The sequence below is a fragment of the Tauraco erythrolophus genome, chromosome 17 (assembly GCF_009769465.1).
Source record: "Tauraco erythrolophus isolate bTauEry1 chromosome 17, bTauEry1.pri, whole genome shotgun sequence".
In the NCBI taxonomy this organism is placed as follows: Eukaryota; Metazoa; Chordata; class Aves; order Musophagiformes; family Musophagidae; genus Tauraco; species Tauraco erythrolophus.
The window spans coordinates 14,917,381-14,941,508 of NC_141481.1; the positions used below are offsets into that span (position 1 = coordinate 14,917,381).

General features: G+C 50.3%; 1 protein-coding gene across 3 annotated transcripts in view; it reads left to right on the forward strand.

The window, feature by feature from the left end:
• Window positions 1-22,814, forward strand: part of USP31 (ubiquitin specific peptidase 31) — a 34,754-nt gene extending 11,940 nt beyond the window's left edge. The window contains exons 2-17 of one of the 3 annotated variants that reach the window (XM_086622187.1): window positions 2,686-2,823; window positions 3,326-3,414; window positions 4,512-4,604; window positions 5,690-5,825; window positions 6,344-6,488; window positions 7,272-7,455; window positions 8,196-8,307; window positions 9,041-9,135; window positions 9,661-9,738; window positions 10,245-10,374; window positions 11,724-11,843; window positions 12,013-12,238; window positions 12,380-12,538; window positions 13,215-13,367; window positions 14,310-15,865; window positions 22,762-22,814. In XM_086622187.1, coding sequence (XP_086478313.1) covers window positions 2,686-2,823; window positions 3,326-3,414; window positions 4,512-4,604; window positions 5,690-5,825; window positions 6,344-6,488; window positions 7,272-7,455; window positions 8,196-8,307; window positions 9,041-9,135; window positions 9,661-9,738; window positions 10,245-10,374; window positions 11,724-11,843; window positions 12,013-12,238; window positions 12,380-12,538; window positions 13,215-13,367; window positions 14,310-15,850 — 3,399 coding nt within the window. In that variant the 3' untranslated portion in view covers window positions 15,851-15,865; window positions 22,762-22,814. Of the gene's footprint in view, window positions 1-2,685; window positions 2,824-3,325; window positions 3,415-4,511; window positions 4,605-5,689; window positions 5,826-6,343; window positions 6,489-7,271; window positions 7,456-8,195; window positions 8,308-9,040; window positions 9,136-9,660; window positions 9,739-10,244; window positions 10,375-11,723; window positions 11,844-12,012; window positions 12,239-12,379; window positions 12,539-13,214; window positions 13,368-14,309; window positions 16,747-22,761 lie in introns of those variants that run through there. The other 2 variants (XM_086622186.1, XM_086622188.1) reach the window with 2 other exon arrangements.
• The last annotated feature ends 1,314 nt before the right edge of the window (window positions 22,815-24,128 follow it).

Below are 24,128 nucleotides of genomic sequence, written 5' to 3' on the forward strand. Positions count from 1 at the left end.
TCATGTTTTGTCGCTCTTTTCCTGCCAGTGGATCTTGTTTTGCTTAATGGGAACTAGGAGCAGCAAAGGCTGTTTGGTTCCTTTAATCTTTGAGTCCCTGCAGACTACTTCAGGTTTTTCTCCTCAGTAAATTGACTTGCAGCACGTTACACTGAGCACCAAGCAGGGGGGGCGCTGGGCTGGCACCTGTGTGGTCCAGAGGTGAGTATTCACTGTGGGCTTGTTTAAAACTGTGTTCACATATTTTATGTGGGAGGTGCTGGTCCCTGTGCAGGCAAGGGCAGTAAATCTGTTGTCAGAAGGGCTTGTACATATGTAATGAGAGCAGATTATTTCTGTTTTCCCTTATTTTGCTGCCTTGAGGCAGGTGGACAGATTATAGAGGATAGACAGTATATGTTTATCAGTCCTTTCCTGTCTTTTTCATCACCCCCTCCTTCTGGTGACCCCATTTTCTAGAGGGATAAAGCCAGCAGCCCAACCTCATTTCTCAAATCTGTTGCAAAGTCTGATTAGAGCCATGGAGAAGCTCTGGTCCCATGCTCCTGCCTGGCCCCTGCGGTGCCCCTCGGATGTGGGTCTGCTTCAGCCTTCCCGCCGGGTTCTTGGCCTGCAGGTGCGGTCTGGTCTCTGCTGGTGCCCCTGCCCCTGTTTGGGGACGCTGCTCAAACGGGTTGAGTCCCGTGTGCTTCCTGTCTCTCCGCAGGTGTGCTGACGGAGCGGGTGCTGCACTGCTAACCTGGCACATCCCAGACAACTGCTTTTCTCCGTAGTCAGAGGTTGGGGAATAGCTGTGCGACTGACCTGAGCTTTGCCATCAGCCTGGTGTTGACTTTGTGGTTAAAATTGATGGAGTGGAAGTGTGGGGGTGGCCGACCCATGTCCACATGTTAGACGGAGGTCTTGCCTCTTCCAGGAGCAGTGGGAGGAGAGGCTGGCTCTCCCGGCTGCAGCCTGGGGCCTCCCTGAAGCAGCAGAACATACTGGCTTTTCTTCTCTGGCAGTGATGGTGTCTGCTGCTTGGGGAGGAACCCTGGCCCAGCTGCCAGGGTCAGCCCACCATGGCACATCACTCCGGAGAGCATTCCTGCTGATTGTGGATGCTGGTGCCTGGCTCTGGACCTCCAGAGCCTGCGCCGTGTCTCGTGGTGCTCAGTGGTGAGTGCTGGCTGGGTGTTGCTGTGGAGGTAAAAGTGAGACCAGAGAGCGGGAGCAGAGAAAGTGTTTCCTGATGTTGGTTGTTGAACAACAACCTTGCCCTGGTAAACCCTGGTACGGGCTCCTGTCAGCTTTTTGAGAAGGAGACGTCCTGAAGAAGGTCATGTGTCACCCTGCTGGAGGGCTCGATGTAAACTTTGATGTTCTGAAAGGTGTCCCCAGAGCTGCAGGGCAAGGATAAATCTGCAAAGTGCACATCTTGGTTGCTGATGAGCTTCAAGCCCTTCCTGTTTGTGTCTGTAAGAAAAACTGGTTTGAGCGAATCCCTTGGGTGTGCTGGTGTCCTACTGAGACGACTTTTCTGGAAATTCAGGACTAAATGAGATGCATTCCCTAGGTTCTTAGTGTGTATCCGAAGTAGTGCCGCTTGTGCACATCGCACCTGTGGCTGAGTCCTCCCTCGTTGGGAGTTTGCCAGTCCAGCAGCACCCGTCCGTCCCGCGCTGCTCTGGCGTCGGTCGCTCTCTGACACTTTGGCTCCCTGTGCTTGCTCCAGCTGGAGGGGAAGGTCTGCCCGGCTGGGACAGTCAATCATGGCTGTGTGCAACACCCGTGCGAGCTGCACGGTTCCTCCTGCTCAGTCGGCCGCCCCAGGCACGTTTTCTGTTGCGGGAAGTGGCGAGAGAAGATGGTCTTTAGGATGAGCAAGGTGTGCGTAGCGGGTGCTTGATACCTAGTGGAGAAAATCACATGGAGACTGTACTGTGTGTGCTTAAGAGGGTGTCTGGTGCAGAGTAAGTTTGCTCTGCCTGCACGTTGTTGGGATGGTGGGTTTGTAGAAGCATCTGCAGTTTTGATGAGCTGATCTCGGCTGGTTCCTGGAATCGTGTGCCCGTATCAGCACTGAGCATCTGCGTCTGGGCTTTGGGAAGTCTGTTACCTCACCCAAGCAGGAACGCTCTAGGCAGGGCGCGTGGACGTTAGGAGGCTAAATACTTGTTTTGCTTTAGCTTAAACAAACAGAAGGGTTTAGGAGTTGAATGCTTTCGGACTCTGTGGGGCGTGGATAGGTGCAATTAAAACCGGCCTCGGCTCTGTGTTAGCATGGGAAATACTGCCTGCCGTTGGCGGTGGATCGCAGTGAGCTTGCCTCGCTCCTGACTTGTGGGAAAGTGCTGTAAACCGGTCACTTTGGTGCTCATCTCCTCCGAACTGAGCCCCGAGTTCGCTGTAAGCGCTTCTGTTGAACTGGTGCTGCGGTTTCTCCGTAACCGCTGCCGTAACCCCTCTGGTCTGTCCGGAGAGCAGGGGGCAGTGTCTGCCCAGCAAGGCATCAGCTGCTGCTTTGACTCAAGTTGTGCGGAGGGTCCCGCGTCCCCAGGTGGTACGGGAAGGCCATGCCCCATCCAGAGCTGTCGGCAGTCTCTGGGTTTGCGTGCTGTTCCCATGCCTGTGGGATTGTGAGAGCCTGGTACAGGGAGGAGCTCAATTCTGCTTTCGCTGTATGCCATCTCTGTCTCTCTGCAGAACATTGTGTCCAAGAACGCTATGCAGTACCGTGGGAATGCCCAGCACGATGCACAGGAATTCCTGCTTTGGCTTCTAGACAGAGTCCATGAAGATCTGAACAACGTAGTGAATTACAGCGGCATGGCTCCGCTCAAGGTGAGGGATTTTGCTGGGAGCCAAGACGGGAGAGTAGCTGTAACTTTACATGCAGTCTTTCTTTTTAAATTAGATCTCCCTTTTGGCTTCTCAGGTCCAATAGTTCGGATGGAACCAAAGCTTGGCTTAAAATACTGTTTGTTTCCGGCCCTGTGACTGTAACTGGCAGTCCGGCTGCTCCCTGGCAAGTGCTCCCAATAGGCTCATTTGTGACTGCTCACACACTGCTCTGCAAGAGCTGGGAGGCATTGCAGGGGAGATGCCAGACACATCTTGGGTGAGATCCCTGCCTTGCCTTGGGCTGCCCTAGCTACCTCGCATTCCTGCATAACCAGCCCTGTGAGAAGAGTGCACTTGTTGTTGTTTAAAAATCTTGTGACGTTTTTCTGGTGGTTTTGGGCAAGGAGGGCACAAATTCGACTCGGAGTACTCCAGTACTGGGGCTGTCTGTGGGGCACCTCCACGCTTGGCTGTGCTTCAAGGGTTTATGCTTCTCTTTTAGCCTCCGCTGGAAGATGACGTGCTGCTCGAGGGACCGGCCTTTCCAATCAGTAGTACTTTTGTGCAGGAACTCTTTCAAGCCCAGTACAGGTATGATACTCTACTGGAAATTTTGTGGCATTATTGGTGACCTCAGTATAACGCTGTCCTGACACTAGCTCCTGGTACAGTTGAGACTGGTGTCATTGTGTTAACAGCTGTTTCTGAATGCACACTGAATGAAACATGAACTAAGGTCTTGCTCTGGAGCAGGGAGAGAAGTTCACTACTTCGCATTTGATGTGTACCCTGGAAATCTACCGTGTGTGCCACCTCTTCACCTGCCCTGATGTCCTGAAAGCTAGGCAGTGCTCAGTGGAGCAAAGACTCAGGACAGCTCAGGCTTACTCTGGCTGTTCAGAGGGAAGAGCCCGTGGCAAGATCTAGAGGTGCCTGGAGGCTGCTGGGGAGTTACGATCCCAGGCATCTTGCAGAGTTCCTGTTATCTGGCACTTGGGTATTCTGAGCTGGATCTTTTACTGTCCCTTCAGGGTTTTCCCGTACTTCCTGGGAAGGGAGCTTTCTAATTTCACAACTAATACCAGAAAACAGCCTAATTTCCAGTGCTCCTCGATGGCTTGTTTCTGTGCTACTATAAGAATTTTAATTCCTGGACTTTCTTCCCAGTGTTTGCCAAGTCTTCCTTTGCAAAGGAGAAGCCTTCAGCCTGGCATAAAACACAAAGCCAGTGTAAGGTGCAGGTTCATTCTGGATGTGGGAGGTGTGTTGTCCAGAGTTTTTCCTTTCCAAGTAAGAGAGATGTGTACACCCGCAGTGCTGACTGTCGCCCTCTCGTTCCTGTCACTTCCCCTCTCTCCAAAGAGAAAAATCTTTCAGGTCTTCCATGTTGGAGCTACTGTTGGTGAATTACTAATTTTGCGGTGGTGTTTATTAAAAGTCAAATTCAGTGACTGTAGTGAAATCTTTTCCTGGCATGCCCTGAACTCAGAGACTAATTGCTTTAAAGGGATCTAGAGACGAGGAGCGGTGCCTGCACAGCCTCTGTGCAGAGCTGCTCTGTATGGAGAAGGAAGAGCAGCCAGGGGCAGCCAGGAGGACATGCAAAGGCTGTTAGTTGTGATTCGGTGGTTTATCCCTTCCCCATGAAACGAGGTGTAACTCTGTTCCGTGACTGACGTTTGTACTAGGTCCTCTCTGACGTGCCCTCATTGCCAGAAGCAGAGTAACACGTTTGACCCTTTCCTCTGCGTCTCGCTGCCGATTCCTTTGCCTCATACACGGTACGTAACTGTCTGGAATTTAACATTGGCTGTTTCCCATGCAGATAAGTTGTTTAATTTGCTACAGAAGGAAGGGAGATGTCAGCAAAATCTCTCCGTTAAGTCTTTAAAAAAGATAGATAGGACCATATGGGGCTCAAATTTTTTGCTGTGCTGGTAAATTTGAAAATTGAGCGTTTTACTTGTTTCAGAATGGCCCTCCACCCCCACTCTTAACTTCATATAGAATTAATTTTGGAAGAAAAAAATAATCTTTGATTCAGGTAACTGAAACATTTTGCTTTTGACTTAATTTATAGCATTTTGAAATTAAAAAGGGGAAAAAGATGAAACACTTTTCACTTTCTTTAGAGCAGTCTCACTGATCACTCCAGTTTCAAAAAATGAAGTTAAAAGCTTTCCTGCAAAATGCTTTGCTTTTTGAAAGACAGCTGTTGCCAATAAAGAAGAAAGCTCCAGGGAGGAAAAAAAATCCAGATGAAAAGTTCAGAGCAAAGATAAAGAGATTTTTAATTATACACCGGATAGTTTTGCTGTGCAACTCCTTCACCTGATGCTTTGGGTGCAGTAAATTTGTATGGGTTCAGGAGGCAACGGAAGAAAGTAAGGAGATAACATACGAACTATGATGGTGTCATGTTTGGTTCAGAAGCCCCTGCTCCACCCTGAGGCAGTACTTCTGGCTGCTGTTGGAGGCAGGATGGGGTGCTGAGAGACTACCTGGAGCAGCTGTTCCCAGCAGCAGCTCTCCGAGTGCTTTAAGGTGCTGCTTTGGACTGTCCTAAGCTGCATTACAGGTCCTTGTCGGAAAATTACGATTGCCTTGTCGTAGAGTTTTACTTTTAACTTTGTGGGGCTTTTTTTGAGAAGAGTTTCAGCTTGTGGGAACAAGTAACACCAGTCCATGTAGAAAGGACAGTCTTTGGAAATCAAACGTATTTGGCTGCAGCTGAACGTAACTCCAGTGTGAGGTGGGTCCAGGCTGTCAGGAGGGCCCTGGAGCTTACGTGCAGCCTGGATGCATCCAGGTTGGGTTGGCTCTGTCCGAGGAACTGCCCCAGCAGTGCCTCCCATGCTCTCTGCAGGCCGCTCTACATCACCGTGGTGTACCAGGGGAAGTGCTCTCACTGCATGCGGATCGGGGTGGCGGTGCCCATCTCGGGAACGGTGGCCAGGCTGCGGGAGGCTGTCTCCTCAGAGACCAAGATACCCACGGAACAGGTAATGGGCTGGCCTGGTCACCCGCGTCCCCTCCCTGCAGTGGGAGGGAGCGTGGAGGCTTTCATCCCGTGTTGGATATGTAGGAATTGAAATTCGCTGCCGATGATCGAATGGGGGGAAGCAGGGTGGTGGTAATCTGGATCATGCTTTTCCCTGTGCGTTGGCTTTTTGAGACCTAGTGAAGGCGGGATAGCCGTCGGTGGAGCGTGCAGACTTTCTGCCTGGTCACACGGTGATGGGTGTGTGCTGGCTGTGAGGGAGCCACTGGGCACCTGCGGGGAATTCCTCTGTGGGAAGAGCTTCAGGAAAGCTGTCGGATCCCACCAAAACATCTCCATGTGCTGCCTTTACCCCAGCTTCTCTTTTATGGCAGTCCTTTTCCGTGTTCCTGGCCGATGCCAGGATGTTTTGAGGAATACTGTTTCTTAGCAGGAAAATCCCAGTTGAGAGACGGGGCAGCTCAGCTGGGCCAGGCACGGATAGTTTAGTGGGTTCTGGTTTGCTTCTGCTGGCTCTAGATCGTGCTGACGGAGATGTACTACGATGGGTTTCATCGTTCCTTCTGCGACACTGATGACCTGGACACCATTCATGAAAGCGACTGCATTTTTGCCTTTGAGACCCCAGAGATATTTAGGCCCGAGGGCATCCTCAGTCAGAGAGGTAAGTCCATAACTCCGCTGGATGCCCCCCTCAGGTGAGTGGGTGAGGGAGGCTTGCTTTGGAAAAGGATATACTTGCGAGTAAAAGTCCTGCAGGTAGTTGGTGTCCTGGTGTTTTGATTTCAACTCTGGCTTTGTCCAGACTCGTTCCAGCAGACTCAGTGGTGGTGTCAGCTGGGAGGTTATCAAGAAATGATGTGCACTTTCTTCCTCTTGCCGGGGCTGATTCTGCAGGCCAGGCTGGCTCAGTGTGAAATCTGTTGTCGGGCTTAATTTGAAGGCCTGCTAGGGACCAGATGAAGCCACTGAAATTGTGTTATTTAAAATCAGATTGCCAGTGATGAATAAACAGTCTCGGGAACAAACAAACACTTTCTCTTTCAAAGCTCAAAACCAACAGTTTCTCTGCACCTCCCTTTCAGTGAAAGGGAATAATGGCATCCTGGGTAGACAGAGCATAATCAAGGAAAATTTTATTATTGGAAGTAAGAAGGAGGGTTTCTATCATTTGAGTTTTTCTTGTGGGCAGACAAAGCTATGAGTACTTGTACAAATTACTGTGAAAAATCAGTTAGGTGAGCACTTGCACGTAATTTCTTTCTGTAAAGAAATAATCACTCTGAAAAGTAATTGCTCTTTGAAGCCTTCCTACAAGTAATAAAGCTGGTCAAGATTTCGTACTGACCTGCTCCGCTGCAGCCAAAGGAGAGTTTCATGAGGGGGGGCACCAAGATGCTAAAGGCAAATGACATAACAAGAGGTTTCTTTTCTCCTAATTTTTCAGGAATACATGTGAACAATAACCTGAATAACTTGAAATGTGGCACTGAGCACTCCCGAACAATATCTTACTCTCAAGGAACAGTGAAGTCTGGAAAGCTGGAACAGCCCTCTACTAAACCAGCAGCAAACAACAAGATTGTCTTGCTGGTGTGTAACAGAGCGTGCACTGGACAGCAGAGCAAAAGGTGAGTGGCAGCTTCTCAGTCAGTTACTCTTCTGGCTGCTTCCTTCATTGACCTGAGTTTTACTCACTGTGTAGTGAACACACAAGGTGGAGGAGTGACAATGTGCATTCCTAGCTTGCTAAAGAACATGTTGATCAAAAAGCATTAACGAACACAGCAAAATATTGCTAATTTTGGTGTACTTCAAATATAGTCCAGCATTACTGGAAAGTGGTGGATGCAGACCAGTCGGAAGGACAAACCACCTCTCTATAGAACTGTCTGGTTTCAGAGAGCATCGAGCAGGTCTGCCCAGATCCTATGATGTATGGAAATTTTTAATTGGAGCACAAACAGTGGGAGGGGGAAGTGAGAAGCAACCATGGCAAAGGCGTTTGTGCCAACCACTGGCTGAGAACTGTCTCAGCTGCTGAAGTTTGTTTCGTACCAAGTTGTCCCAGGCAGGTAACGGTTGCAAAGCCCGGCAGCCTGGAGCAAGCTGCTGGAGCACACGGCAGGGCTGCAGTCTGTTAAAAAGGGCCCTCTTCATGGGCAGCTGTAACAGCGTTTGCTCAAAGTTAAGCACTTCTCCTCTAGAGACAAGCTTTTAAATGCCTTGTGTCTGGGCAGCTTCATCCAAAGCGTGCTGAGCTCCGTAGGGGTGGAGTGAGGAGGAGAGTGGCACTGTCAGAGTTTGGAGATCCGATTGCTGAACAGAATAATCTTTTGATTGCTCCCTGAAACGCTGCTCCTTTCTGTAGGTTTGGCTTGCCCTTCGTGTTGCATTTGGAAAAAACAATTGCTTGGGATATTCTGCAGAAGGAGATTTTGGAGAAGATGCAGTATTTCCTGCGGCCTGCAGCCTGCATGCAGGTGAGGCAAATGATTCATCTGTTTTGAGACTTCCAGCTCTGTGTGACATGAACTAAAGGGGAAGCTGGTTACTTGGAGCGATAAACACGCTGCACATGCTGAACTGAAGGCTCTCCAGTGTTTCTTTGTGCATTAATGTCCAAGCCTGGTATTCCACCTCTTTGGTGCTTTTGTCTGCTCTGTGCTGAAAGGTACAGGTAGGACTAGACTGATCAGGTGGAGGAATTGTATGCTTCACTTACTTGCCCCCCAAGAAGTACCTGAGAGATTAGTGCTGCTCTTTGCCTAAAAGAAAAGGTGAGACGTTTGCTTAGTGATTGTGTTTCTGGTGAGAACTCCCTCTGAGAGCAGAGGAGTGGAGGGAGGTGTCTCATAGATAGAATCATAGAATGGTTAGGGTTGGAAGGGACATCAAAGATCATCTAGTTCCAACCCTCTGCCATGGGCAGGGACACCCTCCACTACACCAGGTTGCTCAAAGCCTCATCCAACCTGGCCTTGAACACTGCCAGGGATGGGGCAGCCACAACTTCTCTGGTCATCATAGAGGAGTTGTTGGGTACAAAGCATTGTTAGCTGCCTGGTGGAGGCATACTGGAGACCCTGTGTATTTGCTTTCTCATGTAAACCACACATTCTAGGATAAAGTACGTGTCAGCTGGTGCTGAGAGCAGGCTTGGACGTAAGTAAGTTGGGTTTGAGTAACTGAGATGGCTTCTGCTCTTTGTTGCAGGTTTGCCCGTTTAGCTTGCGAGTAGTCAGTGTTGTGGGCATAACGTACTTGCTACCTCAGGAGGAGCGACCCCTCTGCCATCCGACAGTGGAAAGGTGGGTTGGTCCTCGTTCCCAGGAGTGGAGAGAGGTTTGTCAGCTGGGCAGGCAGTCTGTAGCCATGCAGAAAGGGGCTGTCTTGGTGTGGATGTGTGGAAGGGACTTTGTAGTCTTGAGGAGCAGTGAAACGACTGAGTGTCCTCCAGAAGCTGTGAGAGGGTTGCTGAGTTGTGTGCCGTGCTATCTGGAGTCTGCTCTCTGTGGAAATGGAGATGAAAATGAGAGTATTGCTCCCCCCATTTTTTAACTTTGTTTTTTAGTGACTGTTATTCTTTAGAAAATTTTTGTAGATACCTGTTCTGTAAATAGGCATATGTTTATTTACAGAACCAATGTATTTAGGTAACTGTAATTTTCTAGCTTTGCCATGTTCCTTTCTGTATGAATTCCTTTGCAAACTTGAGCTGTGTGTGGGAGTGGAGGAAGGATGAAGGACTAGTGGAGAGAAGTTTTATGCACGTGAAAGATAATGTAGGCTTCCCATTGAAAGGTGGTCTGACTTTTGTCTGCTCTTCTCTCCAGGGCATTGAAGTCATGTGGACAGGGGGGAACTGCTCATGTGAAATTAGTGGTAGAATGGGACAAAGAAACTAAAGATTAGTAAGTATGAAGTACAAAGCCTTAAAACATGTTCACCTCAAGGGCGATGCTTGCAGCTTGCTTGTGTGTATCATGCACCCTTCAGCAAATGTGAGACTCCTCAGAAACTCCAGCCCGTGCCCTGTTCCCTGTCCGCAGGGCCAGACTGGGACTGGGTGCACTACGCTTGCTCCAAGTTGGAGTTCTTTCCTCTGTAGTCAGAGTATTGCATTATGGAGCAAGTGTCTCGTCTCTGGATCCTTCCCCCACAAATCATATTCACGTGAGAAAGTTTGTGGGCAGTGAGTAGCTTTTTCTGTCTGAGATAAACTGGAGTGGGTGCCCACTGAAGCTGTTTATCCCTCTGTTCAGTTGTGCTGCCCTGGCAGGATCTCTTGCCAGTTGGCTCTCACTCGTGTAGTGGGGCAAATCCAGGGAAGAGCTGCTGTGTGCGCCTTCCGAGCGGCTCCTCGGCAGCGTGGGGAGCGGGTGGCTGTGCTGGTAAACGTGTTCTCTCCCTGGTGCAGCTTGTTTGTGAATACGGAAGAGGAGTATATTCCAGACTCTGAAAGCGTCCGCCAGCAGAGAGAGCTTCATCATCAACCTCAGACCTGCACTTTATCTCAGTGTTTCCAACTGTACACCAAAGAGGAACAGGTAGGGACAGGACTGCGTAGAGCCAAGAGAGGTCTGGCTGGTCCACGGGCTGCCTGAGCTCCCTACTCAGCAGAGTAGCTGTTTTCTGCAAACGCTGATGTGTTGAGACAGGAGAATAAATTTGTAACACAACACTAATTACCAGTCCTGCTAGCAGAGTTCTCTGCAGCGAGGAGAATGCTGTGGGAGGTACTGCTTTTTGTTTTGTTGTTTTTTTTTTTTTTTTTTTTCCCCCCAGATGTTGATATGAGAACTTGCTCTTCTGTTCTGCAGTTTTCTCCCTGTGCAATAGCGATGTCTTTTTCTGGCATCCATTATAAAGAGTGTGGCTTTTTCATGGGAATTTGCTGCTCTGTCTTGGAGCAGTTGTGTGTTTCCAAGCCTGAGCAGAGCTGGAGTGGGGTCACCACGGAGTGGGAACCCCCGAACGGCAGCACAGTGACTGCTGAGCTCAGTTCTCTGGAAGCGTGGCTGCTCTCCTCCTCCAGCTCAGCTCGTGGTGTGAGGAGGTTGGAGTGGAAGGAGAGGTGTTGTGCCACAGGGCAGAGGAGAGATGGGTCTGTCTGATCTGGCCCTTGCCTGGAACACGCCAGCAATCTGCATTTCTTTGCCAGAGGTCTCTTGTCTGCTGTAAAAAGGGATGGTCCTAGAGGTGGACTGTGGACCCATGATTGAGCTTTAATGATTTTGGAGCCTTTCTTGTCATTTCTTTCAGAGGTGAGAGAAGTGGTTTGACAGCTTAAAGTGCTCTGGCTTCTGAGTGTTTTGAACACTGGGCTGTGGAGGGAAGCGCGTGTCATGTTCCTGTCTTTGAAAAGACACATTCTGCTTGGTGGACAATGAAAATCTCTTCAGTTTGTAACTCTGTGCCATTGGGACATAGGGAGGAAGAGGATTTCCAGAGGGCAGCGAGGTGTCAGAGATGAAATTCGAAGTACACCTGTCGTCTTTCTGTTCTGATTCTTTCTTTGTTGCTGGTTTTCTTGTGAGAATACTTTTAGTCAGGCTGCCAAGCCTGCCTGCTTTTGCCTTTGTTTTTTTTCTTCTCCCCTGCTTCAAAAGAAATTGGAGTTTATAAGGTGGAAATAGCTTCTCTGCACAGCAGTAGTCGCTGAATTCCGTCTTGCAGTGGGAAGTGCCTCCCGCGTGAGGTGGACGTCGTGTCCCTTTGCTTGTCGCTGTTTTGAAGAGCGTCGTTGGGAACCCTGCGTTTCCAATGAACGTGATAAATGCTGGAGATAAATGGGGTGTACGGGTCAGCGGGGCCTGGGACAGCAGAGGAGCAGTGGTGTAGTGAAAGCTGCCTTGGAATTTGGAAACTAATACCCACTCGTGCCTCTTCCTTTTAGCTTGCCCCAGATGATGCATGGCGATGCCCACACTGCAAGCAGCTGCAGCAGGGTAGCATCACACTGAGCCTCTGGACCTTACCTGATGTTCTCATCATACATCTCAAAAGGTTCAGACAGGTAAGGATGTCTGCAGTGATGCTGGAGAGCTGCTTCTCAGCCAGGGAGCGACCGACTAGACCATCTCTTCAGAAGCAGCTGTTCTGCCCTATGCATCCCCCTCCTTTGTGTTCCCCAAGCGTGGTAGCCTCGCTGCCAACACTGCTTTTGCTTTTCTCTGTTTATGCAGGAAGGAGACCGAAGGATGAAGCTTCAAAACATGGTTAAATTCCCCCTGAGTGGTTTGGACATGACTCCTCATGTTGTTAAACGGAGTCAGAGCAGCTGGAGTCTGCCATCTCACTGGTCACCCTGGAGGCGACCTTATGGTCTTGGAAGGGATCCTGAGGACTATATCTATGACCTGTACGCTGTCTGCAATCATCATGGCACCATGCAAGGGGGACACTATACAGGCAAGTATCCTGCAACATTACTTATGTTAGATCCTTTCAGAAAGAAAAAGGTTATTTTCTGTTGAGTGTCCACAACGTCTCCATCTTTCTTGACAAAAGGACTTAACTCAGCTAACAAGAGCTGACTATGTTTTCTTTCAGCGTATTGCAAAAATTCAGTTGATGGCCAGTGGTACTGCTTTGATGACAGTGATGTTCAGCAGCTTCCTGAAAACGAAGTCTGCAAACAGACAGCTTATATTCTTTTCTACCAGAGACGCACAGCAATCCCGTCGTGGTCTGCTAACAGCTCTGTGGCAGGTAAGCCCTGCTGGCATCGTCAAGGAGTGGTGATAGTTTGTCTTTCATGGATAGTTTGTTCTTCTGAAGAATTTTCTGCCCAGTTCTGCTTAAGCCCTGACTCTGTCCCACGACTCAGTAAGGCTTGTCTCAGTCTGCTGCCGTGCATCAGAGGCTGTGGGAAACTCCCACCTCTAAGGCCAGTTTGGCCTTACCCCCATGGGTAACTCTGCTCAGAGCTGCCCTTGTCAAAGCCATGACATGAAAACGTGACTAGCTCGTTCCCTGCAGCAGTGCTGTTGGTCTCAGGTAGGCAGCCAGCAGCTGAACGTGTTGGTTGAATCTGGGGCGAGCTGGGGGCAGGTGCAGACTTGGTGACTTGCCTTTGGGAGGGAAGGGACTTGCACTGCACTTTTGTGGCAACTCAGGGACTACCCTCTGCCTGCCTGCTGTTGCCCTGGTTCTTTCGATTCACAGCATACTGGGGCAAGAGCAATTCTGTCTTTCACTTACGACCATAACTTTCGTAAGAGGAAAGACTTGCTCCCTCAGCAGGATCTGGATGCTGCGGCTGCGAGGGCCAGCTCCAGGCTCGCGGTGTCTGCCGAAGCCAGTGCGATGCAGTACGTACCTGACTGTTTCACATGTTCTGCAGCTGCATGCTACTGGCCTGATGTCTGTGCCTGATTCCTTGCAGGCTCCACGAGCTCCTCGCTCTGCGAGCACTGGGTCAGCCGTCTTCCTGGTAGCAAGCAGCCCAGCATCGCTTCAGCAGCGTCGTCGCGGCGCACGTCTCTGGCTTCGCTCTCGGAATCGGTAGAGCTGACTGGGGAAAGGAGTGAAGACGATGGTGTGTATCAACACTGCAGTGCATGGGGGGTACTGGGCCACTAGTCTGTCTGTTACAAGATCCCTACTAAAACAGCTGCAGCATACATAGTTACAAGGGCCAGTTACGCTAGCAGCAGGGGGTGGCAGGCACTGTGTTGACAGGAGCAGATGTGTTCTGGCACAGGTGAGCTTTACTCTGGTATTTCTCTGGTATGAAAAGATGGAGAAAAGCAGAGCAGGAACCTTAAGAAGCCTTAGCGTGGGTACTAACTGTCTGCTGCTGCACTGTAGATGGCTGCTCCCAGCGAGGTGAGAAATGCAAATTCACTTTTGTCTACAAGTAACTGCTCAGTTCCTGGCTTTGCCTGGCCACCTAGTGCCTTATAACTTTTGAAAATGTGAAGCTTCAGGGGTCAGTCTGAGCACTTTGAAGTGAGCAGAGAGATGTCCCTGCAGCAGTTACGATAACTGTCAGATGTAGCCATGGTAGTCATGTCTCTAAAAAGGCTTACTGTTGTACTTTGTGTTTGTAAAGAGAAATGCATTGCTTTACCTGAAGAGGTAGGAATCCTACTTTGCCTTTTAGAAGATGGTATGGGAAAACATTCTTTCATGTAGGAAAATGTGTTTCTGGGAGCACAGTTGTAGTTGGTGAACTCATTGCTAGTTTCAAGGACTTTCAAGATGCAAAAGCTGTGTTTGGTCTCCTGCTGCTCATGGATGAGAGGAAAATCTGGATTCAGAGTTAATTCTGGGTGGTGACCAGCAAATAAAGCTGTTGAATTCCTTATTGAGCTTTTACGCAAGAAGCTGTACGTGCAGCAGGCATGAAGAGAGAGGCATACAATGTGATGTAGTTGGGCATCTGACTCTCTTAAGGAAATGGCATCTGTGGATGGGTGGGATAAACCAACTGCACGCTTGGCTTTCATACTGAGGATGTTGCTTTCTTTCTCTGCAGGAGGATTTTCAACTCGTCCATTTGTAAGAAGTGTCCAGCGTCAGAGCTTGTCATCAAGATCTTCTGTCACCAGCCCCCTGGCAGTGAGTGAAAATGGTGTCAGGCCCTCATGGTCGCTCTCTGCAAAACTGCAGTTGCGCTCCAACTCTCCATCCCGCTTCTCTGGAGACTCCCCTGTACATAGCTCTGCTTCCACCCTGGAGAAGATTGGGGAGGCTGCTGATGACAAAGTCTCCACCTCTTGCTTCGGCAGCCTGAGGAATCTCTCTAGCAGTTACTTGGAGCCCTGTGATGGCAGTCGACGAGAGCACAGGACGGCTCGCCGAGCCCCCTTGGCTGTCATGGAAGGGGCATTCAGGGAAGAGTCTGTTTTAAGGACATCTAGCTCAGATCTTTCAGATGGGTATGGTAAAAGCTCTGTGCAACCAGACAGGAATCACCCTGCTTTGGACCCTTTTGATAACAACAATCAAATCGCTTTTGTTGATCAGAGTGATTCTGTGGATAGCTCTCCAGTCAAGGAGGTGAAAGCCCCCAGTGGGACAGGGCTGGCTGTGGAGAAGGCAGATGGCACCCCTAAGAAGGTTCACAGCTCCAAGGGAGTTTCTGAGCCAGACAAAAGTTTGAGGAAGGGAAGGACAGTCTTATCTACCCAAGAGACCAAAGTCTCTCACTCTTCTCCTCCACTAAAGAGTTCCCAGAAAGTTTCCCGGTCTAGAAGTAAGACGGACTCCTCTAGGGCCAGTGGGCGACATGGGTCTCCTGCTCCCGCTCAGGCTAGGAAGGACCATAGCACGAAGCCCCTTGAGGTGGCCACCCCATCGGCTCAACAGAAGCAAAAGTCAGGTGGTTCTCCATCCTCCACAGCTGCCAAGAAAACCCCGTCGGGCTCGTTGACTAAGGGCTCTTCTGCTGGGAGGAGCCGGACCTCAGACCGAAGCCTCAGCAGGGAGGGCTCTAAGATAAGTCTGGGGTCGGATAAAACGAGCGTTACCAGCAGTTCAAGAACGAGCTCCCCACGGATAAGCCACTCCAGGAGTGACAGCAGGGCAGTAGACAGCAAGCACGTGCGGAGTTCTTCTATGGCCAACCTGCGGTCTCCAAATGTTGTTGTGCGTTCTGGTTTGAAGAGGGACAGCAAGTCAGAAGAGAAAGGGTTGTCTTTCTTTAAATCAGCCTTAAGGCAAAAGGAGACCCGGAGGTCAGCAGACCTGGGAAAGACAACGATGCTCTCAAAAAAGGCAGTGAGTGGCAGTTCCAAGTCAGGCAGTAAAAACGTGCTGGAAGACAAATCGGAGAAAGGTGTTGTCCCACCAGCCTCTCAAACCAATGCTAATGTTACTGCAAAAGAAAAACTTGTCCCAAAAGATGCCACACCCAATAAACATTCTCTGCTATCTAGTCGCAAGTCCAAGTCTTCCCAGCTAGATCCCGGAGTCCAGCCGCCTCTTTCCAGTGGCAAGCAGTCTGCTGACAAGCCGCTGAAAAAATTACCTTCCAGCATGCAGGTGTCTGTACGGCCTTCTCTGGAACCTCAGTGAAATGCTGCAATCCAGGTGTCTTTTCTTCTGCTGAGAAGCTAATTTATTCTGAGCTCTTGTTTTTTTTGTTCATGTGCCTAATGTATGTTTTGAGGAGAAGTTAACTGCAAGTTGTTAAAGCGCCTTTTGATTCTGCCATCAAACCAAATAGCCACAGGCCGCCAGCACTGATGCAAGTAGTCTAGCTGGAGTCGTCGTTGAACATGAATGCAGCTGTCCCATAGCACTTGTACAGGAGTCTCTTTATAGAAAATGCAACAACCTTCTTCAGATTCAAGGTTTGAAATCTGAAACCCAGTTGTACTGACACTGGTGTGCTTTGTAGAGCTGTGAACTGATATTCCTTTGGTCTTGTTCTGAGCAGGCTGTGTCCACGCTGGTGTATGGCCTTGTTCTGAGCTGTGGAGGATGCGAAGGAAACTGGAGAGACTGCCGCTTCTTTATGCTCGCTCTCAACCCTCTCTCCCTACTCCCCTCCATTTTCCAAGCTTTCTAAAGGGCAATATTTCAACACTAATGTTGTTTCTCAGGTATATACTCCGCCAGTATAGGAGGGACTAGCATTAGTGGATGGACAGAAAGGTACCTGTGTGTCCGTGCGTACGTGTGTCTGTGTAATAGATTTCATTTTTGCATTCCGACAGCAGAAAGGTTTTTTTCATGAAATGTAACCTGCGTTTTTTTGTTGCTATGTCTCTGAAGAGTTTTACTCTGTCCATACCTAAGGTGACCTCTACTCTGTCCTCTGTAATTATTTTCTCTCTTCTGAAGCACTGTACTAAGTAACAGAAGAAGTTGCTAAGCAGCAGGCGGTTGCTGGCTCGTACCTGTGGAAGTGCTGGGGGGGTGGCTGCAGTGCCGTGGGAGAGCTGCCTTCGTGCGCCTGGGCAGCAGCGATGCTGCCAGGACCTCTGCTCAAATGAAAAGAGGCGTTTCCTCATGTGCTCAGATGCCTAATGGTGGTGACGTGACTATAGCATCCGTTGTTTCTAGGAGTAACCTTTAGGTAAGCCAAGTGTCATCTTGTCTTCTCTGAGCATGCTTTGAACAAGCCTTTCCATGCAGCTCGGAGGGGCTGTACCGAAACACCGCGGAGCAGTTTTCCCGTTCTCCAGAGCACTGCTGCCTTCCCCCCTTCGGATTGCTTCTCACCTTCCCCGGCGGGCCTGGCTGCCGCACGTCTCGCAGCGAGATGATCCCCGCGCGTGTTTGGACAACAGTCTCTATCAGGGTTAAACACTACATCTGGTGATGTCTTTGTTTACATGCCCTTCTTAAAGGGGAGATTCCTCAAGTTCTTTAAGATTCCTCTTAAAAGGTGGATTCCTCAAGTCCTTTTATATACGTGTGGTGTAGTATTTTTAATTTAATGAGTTTTTATTAACGTGCTGCATATCCTTTAGGTACAGCAGCAATCTGTCGTGTAGCTCGCGACGTGCAGCAGCTGGGCGGTGTGCTGTGCACGCTTGTCTTCTGAAGGAGGTCTCTGCCTGTCAGACAGTCTTTTGGCAAAGCTGCTCCAGGCTGAGCTTGTGGACAGACCTACTGGTACATCTTTTCTGTGGTTGTAACAAACAGCCCTCAAACAAGTAGTTACTCCGAGCTAGTCTGTTCCACCTCCTCTTGAGCCCACGCGCTGCTGACCCTGCGAGCAGCCTTGCCCCCAGGTCTGCTGGGCACGTTGCTGCTCTGTGGTCGCGTTTGGTACTCGGCTAACGCATCGGCAGCAAGCTCTGGGGAGAAGTGTGAGTTGGGGATAGCTGGCACCTTGGAGGAAAGGCAGGGGTGTGTGTGGAGTGGGCTGGGGTCAGTGTGCCACGGCGAGCCCCCCTGCAGTGTCACCCTTGCTCTGTCCTGATGGCGTTCTGCAGTTCTTGCCTTCGTGCAGCCCAGAGGTGATGCCAGTAGCCTGCATGTTGTCACAATGTGCTGGACTCTGTGCCCTGGACTATGTATTTAAACCTGAACGTGACCGTCGTCTCGATGCATTTCTTCTCCTGGGTATTGTTTCAGTCTCATTTATTACAGCAACAAGCAGCAAAGATTGCACTACTTGCTTCTTAAATGTATGACTTGGATTATTCTTGGATTATTTTTTGTTACATCCAGCAGAGCCGATAAGACTTGCTTCACATTGTAGTACGTAAATTACTCCCTGAAACGTTGGTATTGAAGTATTTGTTCAAGGTTTTATCTGTATTAAGGTCTTGCACTGTGTTGGCTCTTCTCTTGTAACAACTCTTCTGGCAAGAATGTAATTCTGGTAGCTAGTGCTAACTTGGCATCTTTTCATAGGCAGAACCTACTTTTCTGTGCGTTTTACCACGGGGACGTTTGCGAAAGGTTATTTTTATCAAATGACATTTTCTTTTCATGCCATCGCTCACTGAAGCTAGTGTATGGTTTTTGAGGTGGTTTTGCTCCTGTATTGCGTGCCTGCACCGAAGGAAATTGGAAGCCACGTCCAAATTGGCGCTTCAGCTGGACACCAGTTCAACATGTTTGTGTTTGGGGCATGAGAATGGTTGATAGAGCTCCTATTTGGACAAAATGGGAATGGGAGGTTCTGGTGCCAAGTGTTCCAGTAGCTAATGTTAAAAGCAGTCAAACCTCTGCAATCCCATGGTATGTGATCTAGCTAGTTTTCTGTATATTCCCCATAATTCCTGATGGAAATTGCTGCCAGCTGCAGCGCTGTCTCCTCTGTGTGTGCTGCCAAACTGGATTTTGTACCTGTCCCTCTGAAAATGGCAGCTCTGGTGCACAGGCTCCTCGCTCTGCGGGTCAGCGGGCAGAAGAGCCATGCTGACAGTCCCCTCGTCTCAGAGCAGAGGAGATGCTGTCCTTCCGGGGGGGTGGCAGTGCTGATTCGGTAACAAAGCGGTTTGGAACAGCTGTCTGCCACTCTGCCTTTCTGCTTTTTGGTCTCACAGATTTCCAGCAGTACATGGACTTCCTTGCACAGGAGAGAGTTGAAGGGTGTGGGTCCAGGAAACGGCGTTTGTTGTGAGTGTACAACTAAGCCTGATCACTGTTAAAGTCGTGGCTCCGTCAGTGATGTAGAGAAAATCTTTCGAAAACTGAATGTAGGCTGTTGCAGGCCTATTTAAAGTGGTTTTGGGAAAAGCAACATCAGTCTTCTCTCCTTGCTTTAAAGCAGGCTTATTTCTTAGCCCTTTCATGCACAGGAATTCCTGTCCATGTGTATCACGTTGTCCAGGTGTAAGGATGAGGCATGGTACTAGGGAGTGCTCTAGAGAAGGATCTTCCAAGTCCTGGATGCCAACACCACCTCAGTTTTGTGTGTTGACCCTTAAAGCAGTGAAGGCTTGAGGCTGTTCCGAAGCAGCCATCCATATGTGGTCACCCCTCTCTTCTTAAAATTCAGGTTTGGCTTCAGAAGCACTCATGCCTGAGGAGGAGGTGGATTCTGCCATCTCTGAAGGTCACTGCTGGCCAGGGATCTCCACCTGCCTCTGGGTGGTGGCACGTGGGGCCTGGAGGTGCCGTGGCTGCATGTCTGAGCAAGATGAGAATGGCTGCTGTCTGGGTCTTCTTCACCAGTCATGCCCAGCTGTGGCACGTGTGGAATGGTCTGTGGTGTGGCTGCCTGTGGAGTGAGCTGTCCTGGCTCGAGGTGGTGGAGCTTGGGACCCCAGAGCTGATCATCTGGAAGGAAAGGTTTACAGGGCAGCCTCAAACTGGTGAGAAATGCCTTGAAAGGGGGAGATCCAGCACTGTCCCGATCCTCACACAGCTGTGCGAGCTCCAAGAGAAAGTGGTCTTCAAGTCCTCTGCAGGGTTGTGAGATGTGTTTCCAGCCAGCTCTGGGCTGATCTCACCTGCATCGGCCACGTGTAACTCACGTCCCACACCACAGCTCTAGTCTGACACTTGCTCCTGTCCTGGAATTGGCCCTCCGGGTGCAGGAAAGCAGGGCCTTCATTCCAGTGCTGGATTCCTGCTGGAGTCACCTAAAGAAATTATTTTTACCCGTTTTGGGCAGCATCTTTTGGATAGTGTTGAGTAGTATACAAATTATAAGCACATTTTCAACGACGTGTGTTAAAGAGGCACTTTTATTTGCATTAATCACATTTGATAGACAATTTGGTGCCTGCTGTTCTCTGTAACTTGTCAGTGTCTCACTTTGGGTGTGTAAATTGTTAACCCTTTCGAACTTATCAAATATGGCTAAATAAAAAAAAAAAGATGCTTAGGATAGAGAATTAGCAGCTTAACTACAGCACACTTATTCCACTGCAAGTGCCCTCACCTGCCTCAGCCGCAGGGCTGTTTGCTTTCGGAGCTGAAACTCCAGCATGACCAACCATTTTGCTCAGTACTAACGGCGGTTTTGCATGGCAGTTCTCGCGCCGTACCCAAACGCATGCACCGACCGACTGTGCCAACATCCGACACCGCCCGCGCTCTGGGTGCCCGAAGCCGCCGGGCAGCCCCGGAGCACTGCTTGAGCCTCTCCTTCTGTTCCCGGTGCGGCTGCGTGCCAGCGCGCAGGAGCGTGTCGCTGGGTTCCTGCTTCGTTTGCCCATCTTTGGCTCTTTCCTTTGCCCGGTTCTGCGTTACTGACCAGGCTGGAGTGCAGCGTAACGTCAAAGGGATCGGAAACGTTGAAATGAGAACAAACTGGTTTTCTGTATTGTTTTTTCTTTTTTTTTAACAGGGAAAACCTGGTCAATGTTCCGTACGTAGCCTGCCGTTTTCCGTGTAACTTTAATGACACCCTCTGCGTTGTGAGAAGAGGCGGTCACCTGTAGCTGTGCGAGCACTCAAAAAAAAAAAAAAAAAAGGAAAAAAAAAAAAAGGAGTTTTTGTTGAATTTCTGTGCTAAGGGAGCAGTTCCCAGTTGTCAGCGTGTTGCCCATACTGGTAATGGCGGGTGGCCGCGCTTCCCGTTGGCGCTCCAAGAGCGTGGTGGTGTCTGAGCCGCACTCCTGCTCGACTGCAGGTGCCAGCGGGGTGGTGGTACACGCGGCGCGGGGCCGAGCCGGTGCGCGGGGCAGAGTGGGCAGGGGCGGGCAAGGGCGGCTCACCCGGGGCACGTTGGCAAGGGCTCACGAGCAGCAAGTTTGGGCAGCAGGATGCGTAGATCCCGGGATTCCTCCCGGGCTGCCCGGCTGTGCCCCCGCGAGATGCCATGGCTGCTCTGAGCAGTGCTGGGTGTTGGGCTGGACATCGGGCAGGTTCTTGGCCCTGCTCCCCCCACGGGCTCTGTGCCCGTCCCCCTCGGTCAGCTGGCACGGAGAGGGTTTGGAAACAACATTCCAAATAATTTTACTGTTGTCTTTTTTTTTTTTTTTTTGTATCTTTGTCATTTGCCTCCTAATCCAAAATAATTTGGCGGTATTTCATGTTACCTGTGGAGGGAACTGAAATTTAGTTTTAATCTGTGGTGAGATGAAAGTCCTACATGGTTTTCTTAATAAAAGCACCGTAAAGCATTTACTATTAGGAGCTTTATTTTGTAAAATAAAAGTACCTGAACACTTGTACGATATCTATATTAGGTTTAAAGGCTTAGGGAGTCTTCTATTTTTTTTTTTAAAGGCGATAGCACTCAATTTATCTGCAAACAGTGTTTTTTAAAAGACACAGATTAAAACTAAGTGTGAACACAAATTCCGTTTCACTCGAGGCCCTGCAGCACAAACGCGTTGCAAGAAAGTTGGCGTGAGGTTTGTGTGGCATTTGTGCAGTGCAATAAGGAACCACTTCAGGTGCTACATTGCCTTGGGCAGGGTGACACAAGGGAATACAGGCTACAAGCGGCTAGATTATTTTCTTGTGGCCTTCCAAGTATTAATTTGTACAGATTTGCTCACCAACTGTGCCTCACCATTGGTTAAAATTGAATTTTAAGTCCTGTTGCAAATGCAGTTTCTCTTCTGGACACAATGTCAGATTTTACACTGGAATATCTACAGTTCTAAAAACTGCATGTCACATCACTGTACACCGATACTGGGACGTGGGGCTTGCCCACACCTTTGATATTCTCTTCTGTATTTTAATGTTTTTGAACTGTACAGCAATCTGGAAAGCAGGCGGTCTTTACTTGGGATTGAACATTGTACCATAAATTTTAAATTATTTGAGAACAAGTGCATGAGACTGTGTCAATGCCTTTTATTATTTATTTGTATGTTTTATTATTCAAGGTGTATGCACTTTTAATATGCAGAATTTATATTTTTATGTTAAAAATCATTTTCTTTCAGAAAGAAGAGTTTGAATATGAGGAATTGGAATTAAGTGCAAAAAGGGGAATATGTAATAAAATACAATAAATTTATTACTAGGCACCCTGCCTGAGTGAGCGTTTTTCCAGGTTGGCATCCATGATGCCTGACGAGGCGGCAGCAGCCGCACACCTCTGGCCTCGCCGTGCTCCCGCTCGCAGGCGCTGCTGCCCTGCCTGTGCCCCGGCTGCCAGGCACCGGGCTGGGGGCTTGCCTGTGCCGGGCACCCCGGGGGGCTCGTCAGGAACCCCCTTTCCTTTTTCCTTGGGTTTGTGTCAGCCTCTGGGAGCGGAGTGGCAGTGGAGCTGCAGGTCCTGCCACGTGTGCTGGCTGCTGGTGCCATGTGCCGGCTGCGGTGGGACTCGCTCCCCTGCGGACGGGGAGGGTGTCTCAGGGCAGGGTCGGTGTGTGCGTGGGGTGACCACAGGGGACCCTGGTGCCAGCTCTAACAACACAGCTGTGGTGGCTCTGCCCCCTCCCCATGCAGGCATGGGACGGACGGGGGCAAGATTTTGGGACCGAACAGGGCTCCTCACTGCCCCTCTTGGAAGCAGAAACCTGGGGGGCTGTTCTTGGGTGTAGAGCTGGGTGTGGGGAGGGGGAGACACGGGCTCCTTCCTACCTTATGCCCTGATGCTTTTATCTCTGCAGACCAGTAGCCCAGGTCCTGCTGGTGCTTGGCTGGGGTCCCTGCTGCTGGCACATCCTGGGAGCGGGGTGCAGGACCCGGACAGAACCTTTTTGTGCTGGTGAGTTTGGTCCATGAGCCTCGTGGGCAGGGGGATGTGATGTGGCTCCTCTTTGGGGGTTCGGAGCTGACAGCTGGCCAGGCAGAAGTGGGGTCTCCCCTGTCCGCCTGGCCGTACCTTCGCGTCTGGGCTCAGCGTCCCTGTTCCTGCCCCTAAAGCCCTGCAGAAAGCTCAGGCCCCTCTGCTTGGATGCCACGGCTGCCCTTGGCAACCTTCTGTCTGTGGGTCTCCGATCATGGCTGCCCACCCGCGCTGGCCCTGTGTCCCGTGGCCGTGCGCCCCTCGCCGATGGGTGCAAGGCTCTGTGTCCCCTCTCGTTGCAGGGCTGGTGCTGGCCACGCTCCAGCCCACTCCTTGTCTCTGGGCCGCTGTAGTGATGCCGCACGTGGCTCCGCTGCTTGAGGTTTGCTTCAATATTGGCCTTTTCTAATGGTTCTTTATTGAACTGAGGCTTAAACTGTGCAAGAGTGATGGTAACAGAGTGTTTAATTGTGTGCTCCTCTAGCTCTGCATCCTAATTAAATACTGTTTTTCATTTAGCAGGGTGTGCAGCGGTGGCTCTCCGGCCCTGGAGGAGAGCACGGAATGCAGATGGGCTGTGCCTGCCACCTCCTCGCCGCGGCTCAGTGAGGAGGATGAGAAGGACGGGCCGTTGCTCCCAGCTGCCAAAAGGAGGATCTGTCTCTGCGTGGGCGGCAGCGGCGTCTGCAGGTGACACCCTCGGCTGGGTGAGCTGCTCTGGCTGCAGCTGCTGCAGGCATGGCTGGGCAGCCATCCCCGTGGCTGCTGGGCTGCCCAGGTCCTGGTCTGGCGGGCGAATGGAGTGTGAAATGCTTTAGCAATCCAGCATGTCACCTCGGCTGAAGAACAGGGGGGAAAAAACGGAAGATGTTGTGGTTGGATCTGCCTGGGGGCATTTCCACTTCTGACTCTTGAGTGAACCATCAGATCCGTGTAGAGGGGGTTGGTGCTCGTGCTTCAGAGACTTGCCTTTAAATGCCATTTTCGATTCTTAAGGCTTTTTTCCCCTCTCCTCTCTCTTCCCTCCTTCAATGTGCATTTTTTTGTCTTCCCACTCTTGGAGATGCAGCATCACATACGTGCCCAAGTGCACAAAAGCACTGCTTCAGCTGGAGGAGAGGGCTTGGAGGGTTGGCATGGCCGCTGGGGCTGCTTTGGTCTGGGTGGGCTGGTCCTGTTGGCCCAGAGCACGGCTGGGGCCAGGCAGCTCGGAGCATGCTGTGCTGTCGGGCTCCCGGCACCGGCTCT